We start from the raw sequence: 15,760 nt of genomic DNA on the forward strand, positions 1-15,760 counted from the left end.
CCAATTCCTAGAATGTGCTCCTTAATGCCCGGGCCCCTCATATAGGTTATACTTACCCCACTCCTGGACATCCGCATCACTCCTGATGCCTTCACGGCCGCCGCTGCATCTCCCAGTCATGCTGTCACGGGTAATGGGGAGGGGATAACATCAAATGACACACAGAAGGAATAGACCGGAATCTAGGCCTTAAAGCTAAGGGAGAGGGATGGTGACCTCCTAGGAATCCATAGACCTCTCCCTAACTCCTGCCAGTATGAGTATACTCTGAAGGTATAAATACCCACCAGAACCTAGGCCCTGAAGAACCTGGAAGTTCCTAGGAATGGTGGCAGGGAATGAGACTACTGGTTCCTTCCCAGATGAAGGAACCAGCATCTCCCTGAGGCCTAGGACAAAATACACTTAGCTTAAAGCAGAATTGATCCAAAGGAACAACACACTAGCTCAACTAACTCCAGCAGGAAATATCAACCGCAAGGTAAGCAGTGTGAGTCAGAACTAAATAGCCTCAGTAATGACCACCAGCTGTGTCATGGGAGGGACCGTGACACATGCGGATCAAAACACCCGGTGATGGGGGGTGGGGGATCAGCCAATAGCAGGCTATGACGGGGACGAACCTCTTTATTATCACCCGCAATGCTAGGAATGCTCGGCCCCGTTTGGGCCTGCTATTGGCTGCTTCCCCTTTTGGCCGGATGTTTTAATCTCCGCAATAAGGAGATGAAGCGGAGGCCATGTGTAGTGTGGTAAGTATAATCTACAGTATATAAGCGGCCCGGGCATTAGTGGGGACATTATAGGGGTTGGATAACCCTTTTATATTAAGAAATAGTGCAAGCTTATTGTTAATAGTTAATACAAGACAAAATCGTATTTTTTTTTTACTTACTTAGGAAAGGTGCAATCAAGTCCTGGAAACATTGTATATTCCCCAAAAGGGCATAGTGCCACCTGGTCCATACTATGGGCTGAAGTTACACAACTTTCCAATTTGAGCAATGCCCCTAAGAAAGCCATGTTCATTTTAACTTGTTCTTTGTCCCATTCTTGTGAGCTGTGGACAATCTTTTCTCTGATAAATTGTCCCACACTAGCTTCAGGATCACAATCACCATTGGTGAAATTCCGGACTTGAGTCACCCATGTGTTATGCAACTCTGTAATGTTGGTCATCACTTCTGGGTCGATCTTTCTTCCTGCACTACTGTAGATAACTGGTAGGGAAGAGGGATGGTCGTCCCATTTAATTTTTTGTTTCTCCTCAAGCAAAGTATCTGGGCGTAAAAGACCAAATTGAGATGCCAGCTCGAAGACTGGGTTGCCTGGAGATGGTCCGTGAATCCATTGTGCGCCAATCTCAACCAGGCCTTTTGCTACAAGAGATAAAAACACAATTGTAAGGCAATTGGTTATTTTCCAGTTAAAACCGTCACTATTGTTTCCCATTTTCTACTGGGTAGGTACTAGAGGTGAGTGAATCAAGCTTCGTATCCAAGTCCTGAGGTCGATTTGTTCTTAAACTTGACCTGTCTCCATACAGCATTAAAATGTATGTGCTTCGGCGAGGCAAAATTCACTAAATATTCACTAAAGTCTTGCACAACTTCGGACTTAATGAGTTTTGCCTCCGTGAAGCACATACATTTTAATGCTGTACAGAGAATCAACTTCGGATCTTGGATCCGAAGCTCGATTCACTCACCCCTAGTAGGTACCTGACTTTTCAGGGTATGTTTACATGGCTAAAATCTGCCACTGATTTAGCAGAAGAAAACAAGCATTTTCTGCTGCTAAATCCACATTTAAAACTCCCATTGACTTTAATGTAAAATATGTGGACACGTGCACACAGGGAAAAAATGATTGAGGTTTTTTTCAGTAGCTGATTTGGAAGTGACATTTCACTTCTTTGAAGCAGATTTGATTGTGGATTTCATAGAGGTCAATGAGGAAGCAGCGAAACCTCAATAAAAAAAACTTTTATAAAAAAAAATCTTGTAACAACTCCACCAAATTAGAAATCTGCCACCAAAGACCACCTTTTTCAGCTACAGATTTTTGTGTTGTGGATTTTAGTAATGTGAACATATACTGTAGTACCCACAAAGAAACTCAGGTGTCATAGTGTAATGTCAGAATTTTCAATCAGCTGGGCCGTAAATGGCACAGCTGGAATGAAGAGACAAATGCACTAAAAGGGGTTGTCCGGTTTCAGAGCTGAACTGGACATATCCCCTTTTTCGCCTACACAGCTCCTCTGAGTGGAGCATTAAAACATTTAATGCTCCAATGTTCACACTTGCTCTGCACTGTATTGTATTCCTAGCAGTGTTCCCGGTGACGTCACAGCTGTATTACAGGCTAGGTCAGCGCTAAAGTCCGCCCACTAGTGCTGATGACATCGCTCGTCTTTCGGCTAGGCACCTAGAAGAGACCCAGTACGTTACCGGATCTAATGAAAAAGCCTAGGGGAAAGGAGAGCATCGGAGCATGAAATGCTCCAATGCTCATCTCAGAGGGCCTGCCTGGATGAAGAAGGGCATATGTCCGGGTTCATCTCTGAACCCGGACAACCCCTTTAACTTTGTGCCTTTTTGGCTGTGCCTGGCTTTATTTTGCTCTTTTGGGAGAGGCTAAGTTAAATAAGTTTTCACAGTAAAATGGGGACAGGCCACGAAAAACATTCTACACTTTTCAAACGTTGCCCATAGCAACCAATCAGATTCCACCTTTCCAAAGGAGCTGTCAAAAATGAAAGGTGGAATCTGATTGGTTGCTACGGGCAACTAAGCCACTTCTAATTTACACTAGTTTGATAAATCTCTCCTTTAGTATAACCACTGGGCTGCTCAATAAAAAGTATTGTTATGCTGTGTACTGTATTCTGTATGCTACTACTAGGAACCTGTAAAAAAAAAAAAATATTTATTGGGAATTATATTATTTATAATATGCTTATTAATATTATGTGCACCCTGAAGGATATCACTGATGTTAGCACAATCTCAATGGAGCACGTTTATCAAGCTTAACTGTTTATAGGCATAAAATTAGACAGGGGCATTTGCTTAGTCTGTCTTTCTTTTGCCTACTATTTATTAAAATCTCACAGCACTTTCGGAATTAGACTAGGCGTACTGCTATTAATTCTCATTCACACATCAGTGTTCCACGTACGTGTGCTGTACCTGTTCTCCACGGACAGCACACGTACCTATTCATTTTAATGTGTGTATTCAAACATGATTTTTTTTTACCACGGTCCATGTTTTTAGCACGGAAGCATGCTGTATTTTGTGCCATTATAGCCTATGGGTATAGCCTATGGGTACGTGAAAACCACAGATGCAACATGAATGCCATCCGTCTTTCACGGATCATTAGGAAGAGATGCTTTGAAAATTATTTTTCAGCTGTACAGTGTCAGTGAAACACAGATGACACATGGACAGCAAGAAACGGACACACGGACCAAACACAGATCCTACACGGACATCTTCACGGAGGCATCACTGACCACCTTTTCACAGATTTCAGCATGGACACGGACATGTGAATGAGGCTTTAGTCTGACCTCTTTTGGTTCTTTTTACAACAAATTCATGTTCAGCTGAAAGTAGGCACATATCTCTATGAAATGTGGTGCAACTCGCCACTCAAAACAGACGAAGACCACATTTACATCATGAAGAGGAAATCCAAGGTGTAATAACAGTGCTTATAGAATAAATTGTAAAAGAAAAAAGAGAGGTGGCGCTCCTTGGTGTGATACCTCCTAGGTCACAGTATTCATCCCTGTGGGTCAATATACCTTACCGGGTCAAGTTGTACAGACCAGGCACAACACTAGTCCATCCTCCACACCAGGAGGAAAGACCAGGCTGCTGCGCTCGTTTACCAGACTGGACGGAGGAGGCCAGAAGAGAAGTGAAGACAAAAAAACTCACAAAGTTAGCAAATAATAACTGCGCTGCACCAGATACTTTGAGGAAAAAACATAAAAATACATAAAAAACAACTGCCTAAGGGCCTATTCAGACGGCCGTAGTGCTTTGCGGATCTGCAAAACACGGATACCGGCCATGTGCGTTCCGCAATTTGTGGACCGCACATGGCCGTAACCATAATAGAAAATGCCTATTCTTGTCTGAAAAAAGAATTACGTAACGGGTGCGGATCCGTACATACGGTCGTGTGAATGAGCCTTTAGCCTGAGATGTAAACCTGAGGTAATTTTACCTAATAACTTTACCCAAGCCCCTTTATTACGGGTGTCTTATTAGTATGCATACCTCCCAACAGTCCTGGATCCAGTGGGACAGTCCCGGATTTCAGTGGCTGTCTCCCGGCCCCGGAATGACTGAGGTATGTTACACTCGAAGCTGTCTCTGTGTCCACTATTTAGTGCTGTCTTCTGCAAAAGTTGCAGGGATGAGATCAAAGCATAGCATCTGGATGTGCAATTCATTCCTTTTCTTTTCTCCTTTTTTTCTAAATAAATATATAGAGATTCTGTCCCTGGATCAGCACTCCTTCCATTCGGCCAGGTGATTTTAATTAGCTAAGTATTCTGCAGTAGGGGTTACATTAGCCTACCATGCTCTCAGTTGGAGTTCCTGAGAGCTTCAGGTAAGGTGAGCTTTGCCAACTGTTCACATGGTGCGGTGCTGCACGGGGGCCATTGTGCTGTTTTTCTGGCTGGTTGGTGGGGCCCAGTGCTAGGTATGGCATAGTCAGGCAGCAGGGGTGCTGTTTGGCTGCTGGGTCCCGCCGCCGGCCGGGATAGCGCCACAGTGTCGGTGGTTGCCGTGCAGCGCCGCACCAATTTTTGGTTAGGACCCACTCATAGAGGCAACCTTGGCGTGGTGAGTGGGCTTATGCCTTTTGATCAAAATGTACACTGATGCCTCATTCAGCATGTAGCATAGGAGGCGGTACACAGGCGCTATTTAGCAAAAGTAGCAGGGATGAGATCAAAGCATAGCAGCTGGATGTGCGATTCATTCCTTTCCTTTTTTCCTATTTTTTAGATCTGTATCCACAAGATGCAGACATAGTTGCTTGTAATGGGGAAGCAGGGAGCTGTCCGCTCCCAGGTCAGCTGACAGCTCAACGGCCAGCCCTCCACAGTGGTGGGCTGTGTAGGAGGAAAGGTGCAGGCCCAGGAATCAGCCTATGGCCTCCTCCTACACAGCCCAGGAGCACAATGTGTAACAGTATCCTGTCTGCTACTGCTGGGGAGTGCAGGGTGAGTTGGGATGATCATCAGAGGAACTAGGTGAGTATTTATAGTTTTTCTTCCTGTGAAGGTGGCACATATCTGGGCAAAACTACCCTGAAGAGGGCATATATCTGAGCATAACTACTTTGAAGGGGGCACATATCTGGGCATAACTACTGTGAAGGGGGCACATATCTGGGCATAACTTCTGTGAAGAGGGCACATATCTGGGCATAACTTCTGTGAAGAGGGCACATATCTGGGCATAACTTCTGTGAAGGGGGGACATGTGGGTATAACTACTGTTAGGGGAGCACCTGTGGACATAACTACTCTGAGGGGGCGCATGTGGGCATAACTACTGTGAGGTGTCACAATGTGGGCATAACTAGTGTGAAGGAGAACATATGGGCATAACTACTATGTGGTGACACAAAGGGAGAATAATTACTGTGGGGAGAGCGGCTGGGCCGTGCAGGCACTGTACTCTGGCCCGCCGCTCAGTATGTACAGTATACGTAGTGTTAATCATCATATCTAAACTGCGCTCCCCCTGCTCCCCATGTGTACCGTACTTACCGGTACACGTCACGCTCCTGTAGCAAGCACTAGCAGGCAGGCCGGGCTGCAGGCGGCCGTAACTCACTGAGGTCACGTGCCTGCTCCACCTACTTCATTCATAAAGTAGGCGGAGCAGGCATGTGACCTCCGTGAGTTACGACCGCCTGCAGCCTGGCCTGCCTGCTAGCGCTTACCCCACCATCATAATTCCATCCACAGATTCCCCCCACCATCATAATGCCATCCACAGACCCCCCCCATCATAATGCCATCCACAGCTCCCCCCATAACAGTGCCATCCACAGATCCCCCACATAACAGTGCCATCCACAGATCCCCCACCCCATAACAGTGCATCATCCACAGATCCCCCATAATAGTGTCATGCACAGACAGCCATTAGTTCAAACCCACCAAAAGCACACCTTTTGGTAAAAAAAATTTTTTTTCTTATTTTCCTCCTCAAAAACGTAGGTGCGTCTTATGGGCCGGTGCGTCTTATAGGGCGAAAAATACGGTACTATGTGCAGGCATTAAGAGGACTGTGTGGGATGGCGTGTGTATGATTATGTTTTGGTTGGAGTTAGAGGTCTGGCCTAGTATGAAAAAATTTGCAGAGGTACGCCGCACATATTGTGCTCTTTCTGCTTTTCAAAAGTTGGGAGGTATGTCATTGTATTATTATGTGATACTGTCTATGTATGTTTCGTGTACTGACTGAGGTAACGTGGGAAGGCACTGTTGTGTTAATGCTGCTGTCACGGCTGAGGATGGGGAAAACCCTCAGCCGTGCGGTATCAGCAGATGGAGTCGCTGCAAGGACAGGACAGAGAATTAGGGAGCTGGTCACCTCCTACACATCCCTAACTCTGACCCTGTCTCCTATCCGTATGAGCCAAAGTAGGAGGGCTCATACTCCGGAACCTGATATTCCTGCTCGCCCTCAGGGTGGCCCTGGACTAGGAGCAGGGTAAGACGATCCGTTCCTCCTAGACACGGAGGAACAGGAGTCTCACTGGCCAAGATACATAGAAAGGGGGAACATAAACAGACATATGGCAATGACAGGTAAGTGAGACTAATTCCACACTTACCTGCCACAGACACACAACCTGGAACCCACGTGCGAATACTGCTATCCACAACCAACATAAAGGACACAGCACACAACAGACATCACACGGGAACCCAGTAAACCATATGCTGCAATAACAGATAAACCATAAACTAACACCAGACATAACATTTATGACAACCAGGGTGGCCCTCACTGGCAGATGGTAAATAAGCAGGCGGCTGTCTCCAGCAAGCATGGCTTTATAGGGCCAAGTAGCCACACCCACAGTAAGACACACCCAGTGCACACACACACACTAGGAGGAAGTTAACCCTTCCAACACCAGGGAAGGGAAAACAACAACTTAAAGGGGAAGTGCACACAACACATATAACACCCCGTGCACACCGATAAAAGGCACACCTATAAAGAGAGGTTGCCAGGTGCAACCGCATGCCTACTGCAGCAAGCTGCCTAGCACCGCTCAGGCTGCTCTGCTGCCACATACACAATGTTGCCAGCGGCAACCACAGGTGAGACAACATACTATAGCCCTCACCTGTGATTGACAACAACACCAAGACCGCAGGCAACTGCGCGCGGTGACAGGAGTCACGACCATGACTATGGCCGTGACAGCTGCACAGGCTTCAGCTGTGGCCTAGCAGAGAACAGCAGCGGATCTCTATCAGGGCATCATTCAGGTGACTGACATTTTAGGAACATATACAGCTTTGTGACTTTGGTTAAAGGATTATTATATTTTTTTTGCTGGAGTGACTTTTTAATAAATTGATAAAATGCAATGTAGTTGGATATATTTCATTAAAAGTAACCCGGCGGATGCCTGGCATGACGTGAAGTTGTGACTTTTTTGCAATTTATTTTTAAAAAGGTGCCCTTCATAAATGTGACACAGATGTGTTCTACTCTGAAAGAAATCCTGGACAAATTTTCACTCCACATCTGTAGGTGGCGTAATTGACCTCAAAAGTCACAAGTTTAGATTTTTGACTTGTTGAAGCCAGAATTCTGTGCAGGGCTTAATAAATTTTCCCCTAAGGGCTGTTTCACACAAGAAAGTCCATTGCAGGAATCACACTCCGTGTGTGATCGTGATCCTAAGTTTTAGGCTGGGTTCACACTTGAGCGTTTTACAGCGCGTTCAAACGCGCTGTAAAACGCTCAACACATGAAAACCAATGCTTCCCTATGGCCCTGGTTCTCACTTGAGCGTTTTACAGCGCTGAAAAACGTGCTGTAAAACGCCCTACGCTCAAACAAGTACTTGAGCTTCTTTGGGGCGTTTTGACGCGCGTTTGTGGCCATAGGACATTGCAGTCAATCACACAAACGCGCGTTTACTATTGCAAAAAACGCTCGTCAAAAACGCGCGTCAAAAACGCGCGTCAAAAACGCGCGTTAAACGCGCATATCAAAGACGCTCAGGTCTGAACCCAGCCTTAGACTTGCAGGGTGCGCCCGTTAGCATGATTAGAGATGAGCGAATTTCTCAAATATTCGATTCGGCCGGTTCGCCGAATTTTCCGGATAAATTGCATTAAAAAACTGCTATTTCCGGGCTGCATAGAGCCTTTTTATGGGTGTAGAACACTGTGCCTTGCAGTAACACACAGGGAGTGTGCTGGGGTAGTGAAATAATACTGTCAGTATGACATGCAGATGACAAGCGTCACTATTAGAATCACTGCACACTTCACTTATTTGGGCAGTCATGGGGCCAAAACCGACCAAATAACTCAAGTATTAACTCAGCCTTACAGGTCGATGTTAGTGTAAGGCTACATGCACACGACCGTGCCGTTTTAAAAAACAAAGCCGCCCGTGTGCCTTCCGCAATTTGCGGAACGGGCGGCCCATTGTAGAAATGCCTATTCTTGTCCGCAAAATGGGCGGGGCCACAGAACGGTGCAACGGATGCGGACAGCACACGGAGTGCTGTCCGCATCTTTTGCGGCCCCATTGAAGTGAATAGGTCTGCATTCGAGCCGCAAAAACAGCGGCTCAGATGTGGACCAAAACAACGGTCGTGTGCATGAGGCCTAAAGATGAAGCACACTCCTTTTACACCGCTGTCAGCCAATTCCACATAGATGTCTACAGAACCTGTTCTATTAAACGCTTATACAAGTAGAGCCCCCCCGACAGAGTAGAGAGGATGTCAGCAGTAAGTTTGTGTTGACGTCACAGATTAATTTGCCCTTCCTCTGATCTGTCAGAACAATAACCCACAAAAAATAGATCCTGTGTGGAGCGTCCGCCTTCACTCGGTCAGCATTTGGTCAATAATCCATCAGCATTGCTAAAGCACAAAATAATAATGTAATATTGTAAAATCCGGTGTCTCCATGATAAATCTGCAGCGTTAGGGCCCTGTGTGGCTTCTACACACTTTCACAATAATCCTTCAGCGGGGTGAATAGATGCCGGATGACCGGGACGCTCCATTACCTTCCAAGGAGCTTCTGTCTGGAGCAGTGGTTCATTTCTAAGGCGTCAGCATAGTGCAGGGGGAATCCGAAGACCCTCTCCATCTCCGTGCACCACAGGATGTCCTCCTTTTCATTTCCATGATGACTGAGAACTTGTGATGTTTTCACCGGCCTGGTTGGTTGGTTTGAATCTTGACTAACTTTGCGACTCTTCCGGGCTCCAAGCTATCTTGAAGCTTTGTCTTCTCATTGTCTGTAGCTACTGGAGGCCTGTTCATTCCAGGCAGGTTTCCCCCAGAAGTATCTTGGTCGATGAGCAGCCAATACCGCATTTGCAGCAATCTTGACAGGATTCGTCTCCAGGTGGGGAGGAATTGTTTTCTTGGCATGCTTTCTCGATCGCAACACCACATCGTTGAATAAACAGAAGACTGGCCAATTCTCTCCTGTCTTAGGCAACATGTAATTTTTATTGGTAAATTCATAAAATATTTAATATTAAATTGAACCAAAACTTGATTAAAATTATAATAAAGTATACTTAAAATTGCCAAAACTGACTAAATAACTCAAGTATGAACTCAACCTTACAGGTCCATGTTAGTGTCAAGAAGAAGCACACTCCTTTTACACCATCGTCATCTGATTCCACATAGATGTCTACAAAACCTGTTCTATTAAACGCTTACAAGTAGAGCCCCCTGACAGAGTGGAGAGGGTGTCAGCAGTAAGTTTGTGTTGACGTCACTGATTAATTTGCCCTTCCTCTAATTCGTTAGAACAATAACCCACAAAAAACGGATCCTGTCTGTGGAGCATTTGCCTTTACTTGGTCAGCATTTGCTCAATAATCCATCAGTATTGCTAATGCCAAAAAAAAACCACAGGAGTGGATCTAAAACAGAGATGACACGTGAATGGAATATTTGCATGTACCCACTCCTGCTTTTGGCTACCAAATCATAAGCCAATTCTGATGGGACCATACAGGCCTTACAGCTGTTACACAGACCGGATCCGTTGTGCGTGTCATTTTTCCTTCCTTCTGACAGATCAGAAGAAGGGTCAATTAAATGATGATGTCAGCCAGGCCGAAAGCCAAAATAGTGGACCAGTCATGAAGTGGGGAGGGTGGGAACAGCATGAGAAGTCCACAGAGTGGACCTATGACATAGTGGTAAGGTGTTAGCAGTATGAGGAGACCACAGAGTGGCACAATGACAGGATCTGGAGGTGGAAGCAGTATGAGGAGGCCACCGAGTGGCGCAATGACACACACAGGGGGAGGGAAGTGACCACTGCGCTCCACCCTCACCCCTGGCCCTGCCTACTTGCCTCGCGAGTCCTAATGACAGGGGACAACTGGACGGCAATCCCTAACTTGGAATAAGTGCAGGGATGACAGACAGACAAACAACAGGACGTGAACGGAACGAGTCAATACCAGGAAAGCTACAAAGTACAAATGAGAAGGAGAAGCCGGGGTCATAAATACCAGGAGAGCAGCAAAGTAAGCAAGGAGCAGGCAGAGGATCGTCAGGAATTCAGCAGGAGGTAAGTACGCCAGGAAAGACCAAATCACAGGTGGAACCTAAATTAACAGGCAACCTGTGGCCAGCAAGCTGCCTGTATTTATAGTGGGGAGTGAGGGTCATGTGACGTGGCCAGCGTCACATGACCGACAGACCAACCAGTCGAGCACCGAGTGATCAGCTCGGCGCTCAAGGCAGACTTAGGAGCAGGGAGCCACCCAGCTAGTGAAGCCGCCCTGGGAATGAGGTCAAACACAGATCCTCATTCCCAAAGCTAAGCAACAGTTCTGCGGGCAATGGGGGACCAAGTGCACCTTCGGAACCCCGTTACAATACCCCCCCTTATCCATACCTTATCCCCAACCTGAAAATTCACCCCCCTTGAACGTCTCCTATCGGCCTTGAGTTTCTGAGAACTTTGAGCCTTTTCTAAGTTCGATTGAACCCGGGCCCAAACTGTGCACAGTTCAGAGGAGAACCTATCTGCCTCAGGGTTAGAGGAGGAGACAGATGACCCAGAATGAAAACGGGGATGGAAACCATGGTTACAAAAGAAAGGTGAAACCCCAGCAGAAGAATTGACACGGTTATTCAAAGCAAATTCAGCCAATGGAAGAAATTTCACCCATAATTGCTGGTCATCAGCAACATACAACCTCAAGAATTGTTCCACAGACTGATTAAGGCGTTCAGTCTGCCCATTACTCTCAGGGTGGTAGGCAGAGGAAAAAGACAAAGAAATTTTACATTTTTGACAGAAGGCCCTCCAGAATTTGGACACAAACTGCACACCCATGTCAGAAACAATATTTTCCGGGATACCATGCAATCGAACAATTTCTTTCACAAAAATAGACGCCAGGGTTTTGGCATTCGGGAGTTTAGACAGGGGAATGAAATGGACCATCTTGCTAAACCTATCGACCACTACCCAAACTACAGTCTTACCCTCCGCCGGCGGTAGGTCAGTTATAAAGTCCATCGAGATATGGGACCAGGGTCTACTGGGAATGGGTAGGGGTCGTAGGTTACCAGCAGGGCGAGTCCTAGGTGTCTTGGACCTGGCACAAACCTCACAGACTGACACGTAGGACTTGACATCCCTAGTTAGAGTGGGCCACCAATAAGATCTAGAAACCATATCCTTAGTGCCCTCAACACCCGGATGTCCACAAAAGGCAGAATCGGGACACTCACCCAACAGCTGGAAACGAAATTGTACGGGAACAAACAACTTATCTGTTGGGGTGGATACCGGTGCCAGATGTTGTTCAGACCTAATGCGAGCCGAGATATCCTGGGTAAGAGCTGCTAAGAAGATTTTTGCTGGTAGGATGGATTCAGGTGGTACCTCAGTAGGTTGAAAAGCCTGGAAGCTCTGAGATAATGCATCCGCCTTCACATTTTTACTTCCCGGCCTGAACGTAATGGAAAAATCAAAACGAGTAAAAAACAGAGCCCATCTGGCTTGACGGGGATTCAACCTCTTAGCAGACTCGAGAAACATAAGGTTTTTATGGTCAGTGACAACAGTTACACAATGCCTTGCCCCCTCCAGAAAATGCCTCCACTCCTCAAAAGCCTATTTAATGGCCAGCAGCTCCCTATTCCCTATGTCGTAGTTTCTCTCCGTGGGAGAGAATTTCCTGGAGAAGAAGGCACATGGTCTCAGGTTAGTGAGGCTAGCAGGACCTTGTGAAAGGACTGCTCCTGCGCCGTCCTCGGACGCATCCACCTCCACAATGAAAGGTTTCTCCTGATCAGGCTGGATCAGAATGGGAGCGCTACTGAATGCCTTTTTTAATTTTTCAAATGAAGAAATGGCCTCAGTAGACCAATTCTCCAAATCCACCCCTTTCTTTGTAAGGTCGGTCAACGGTTTAGCAATTACGGAAAAATTCATAATAAATTTACGATAGTAATTGGCGAAACCTAAGAACCGTTGTTAGGCCTTGAAGGATGAAGGTCTTACCCATTCCTTAATTGCTAGTACCTTACCAGGATCCATCTTGAAGGCGTGAGGAGTCAGAACATGCCCTAGAAACAGAATCTCCTGTACACCAAAGACACATTTCTCTTGCTTAGCGGATAGCTGATTCTCCCTCAACACCTCTAATACTTGTTTAACATGAGACACATGGGATTCGAAGTCAGGAGAGAATATCAAAATGTCGTCAAGATAGACAATAACAAATTTACCTAAGAACTCCCTAAGAATGTCATTCATGAAGTTTTGGAACACAGCTGGGGCATTGCTGAGTCCAAAAGGCATCACCTGATATTCAAAGTGTCCTACCGGGGTATTGAACGCCGTCTTCCATTCGTCTTCCTCCTTGATTCGGATTAGATTGTATGCCCCTTTCAGGTCAATTTTGGAAAACCAGGTTGCCCCCAGAACCTGGTTAAATAAATCCGGAATCAATGGGAGGGAGTATCTATTCTGGACAGTGATTTTATTTAATCTCCGGTAATCGATACATGGCCTAAGACCACCATCTTTTTTCTTAACGAAGAAAAACCGCGCCCCCATAGTAGAGACAGAAGGTCTAATATGCCCTTTACCAAGGCTCTCCTTAATATAATCTTCCATGGCCTTGCGTTCGGGCATAGAAAGATTATAAATTCGTCCCTTAGGAAACTTGGCCCCCTCTACTAACTCTATGGTACAATCATAAGGTCTATGGGGGGGTAGAACCTCCGGGGTTGGTGATGAGAATACATCAGAATATTCTCTAACAAGAGAGGGTAAAGTATCAGACTTTACTGAGACCCCAGCCTGTACCACGGACAAGCACGAGTCACACTTAGGCCCCCATCTCACCAACTCCCCATTGGACCAATTTATAGTGGGGTTATGTAGTCGGAGCCAAGGCAACCCTAGTACCACCTCAGCCGGTAGGTTCTCCAGGACTAAAAGCGAACATCTCTCTGAGTGGCACACACCCACGGTTAGAGAAATCTCCAAGGTACATAAGCTCACCGTACCACCAATAAGAGGAGTAGCATCAATAGCCATGACATGAATAGGAGTTGGTAAGGCAAACATAGGAATACCCAATATTACAGCATACTCAGAGTCAATAAAGCTAGCCGCTGAGCCAGAATCAATAAAGGCCTTACCTGGCCATTTATCTACTCCCAGAGAAATCGTAATGGGTACCGAAAGCTTACATTTAGAAAATTCAGGGTGTACCTGGTCTTTAGGTTGCCTTGCCTTAGGAGACTTGACAGAGAGGACCTTCTTAGGACACTGGTTGATCCAATGGTCAGGATCTCCACAGTAAAAGCATTCTCCACGTCTGCGGAGAAGATTCCCTCGGGTCATGCCAACCTGCATGGGTTCCTCGGTGGAGACCTCAGCATTGTCTCTGGGATAGGCCTCTGGCTGGACCACCATCTGGGAAGAGAACTGTTGTTCCTGTCGTCTCTCTCTAACCCGTCGGTCAAGTCGGACAACAAGGGTCATCATCTCCTCTAAGGTCTCTGGAAGTTGATAACTGACCAGAAGATCCTTTAATTTATCAGACAGACCTGACCTGAACTGACTCTTCAGGGCTAGTTCGTTTCATCCTGAGGGGACACACCACCTTCTGAATTGGGTGCAATAATCCTCCGCTGGTAGATTGCCCTGAACCAGTGCCTTTAGAGCCGTCTCGGCTACTAGAGCCCTGTCTGGTTCATCATAGAGGGTACCCAGGGCCTGAAAGAACCCCTCAACAGAAGAGAAACAGCTGGCGCCAGCAGGTAAAGAGAACGCCCAGTCCTGGGGATCACCCTGTAATCGGGAAATGATAATGCCCACGCGTTGACTCTCGGGGCCAGAGGACACGGGGCGCAAACGGAAGTAAAGTTTGCAACTCTCCTTAAAAGAGAGAAACTTCCTCCGGTCTCCAGAAAAGGGTTCTGGGAGCTTAATCTGGGGCTCAAAATGCGGACTGGAGGCCTGCGGAGTGGAAGAACCTTGCCCTAACTCAAAAGAACTGAGTTTTTCCCCTAACTCCTGCACCATCTGCGTCAGATTAGAGACATGGTCAGTCAGGGTCACCAGAGGATTCATTATACAGTGGTTATTGGGCCTGTTAATCTGTAATAGAAACATAGAAACATAGAATGTGTCGGCAGATAAGAACCATTTGGCCCATCTAGTCTGCCCAATATACTGAATACTATGAATAGCACTTGGCCCTATCTTATATGAAGGATAGCCTTATGCCTATCCCATGCATGCTTAAACCCCTTCACTGTATTTGCAGCTACCACTTCTGCAGGAAGGCTATTCCATGCATCCACTACTCTCTCAGTAAAGTAATACTTCCTTATATTACTTTTAAACCTTTGCCCCTCTAATTTAAAACTGTGTCCTCTTGTGGTAGTTTTTCTTCTTATAAATATGCTCTCCTCCTTTACCGAGTTGATTCCCTTTATGTATTTAAAAGTTTCTATCATATCCCCTCTGTCTCTTCTTTCTTCCAAGCTATACATATTAAGGTCCTTTAACCTTTCCTGGTAAGTTTTATCCTGCAATCCATGTACTAGTTTAGTAGCTCTTCTCTGAACTCTCTCTAGAGTATCTATATCCTTCTGGAGATATGGCCTCCAGTACTGCGCACAATACTCCAAGTGAGGTCTCACCAGTGTTCTGTACAGCGGCATAAGCACTTCACTCTTTCTACTGCTTATACCTCTCCCTATACATCCAAGCATTCTGCTGGCATTTCGTGCTGCTCTATTACATTGTCTTCCCACCTTTAAGTCTTCTGAAATAATTACTCCTAAATCCCTTTCCTCAGATACTGAGGTCAGGACTGTGTCAAATATTCTATATTCTGCCCTTGGGTTTTTACGCCCCAGGTGCATTATCTTGCACTTATCCACATTAAATTTCAGTTGCCAGAGTTCTGACCATTCTTCTAGTTTTCCTAAATCCTTT

At 46.1% G+C, this 15,760-nt stretch overlaps 1 protein-coding gene across 2 annotated transcripts in view; it reads right to left on the reverse strand.

The window, feature by feature from the left end:
- LOC121003238 (peroxisomal N(1)-acetyl-spermine/spermidine oxidase-like) overlaps nt 1-15,760 on the reverse strand; it is a 130,199-nt gene that overhangs the window by 73,043 nt on the left and 41,396 nt on the right. For both annotated transcript variants that reach the window (XM_040434908.1, XM_040434907.1), the window contains one exon: nt 896-1,379. In XM_040434908.1, coding sequence (XP_040290842.1) covers nt 896-1,379 — 484 coding nt within the window. The remainder of the gene's footprint in view (nt 1-895; nt 1,380-15,760) is intronic.

The sequence above is a fragment of the Bufo bufo genome, chromosome 6 (assembly GCF_905171765.1).
Source record: "Bufo bufo chromosome 6, aBufBuf1.1, whole genome shotgun sequence".
Classification (NCBI taxonomy): Eukaryota; Metazoa; Chordata; class Amphibia; order Anura; family Bufonidae; genus Bufo; species Bufo bufo.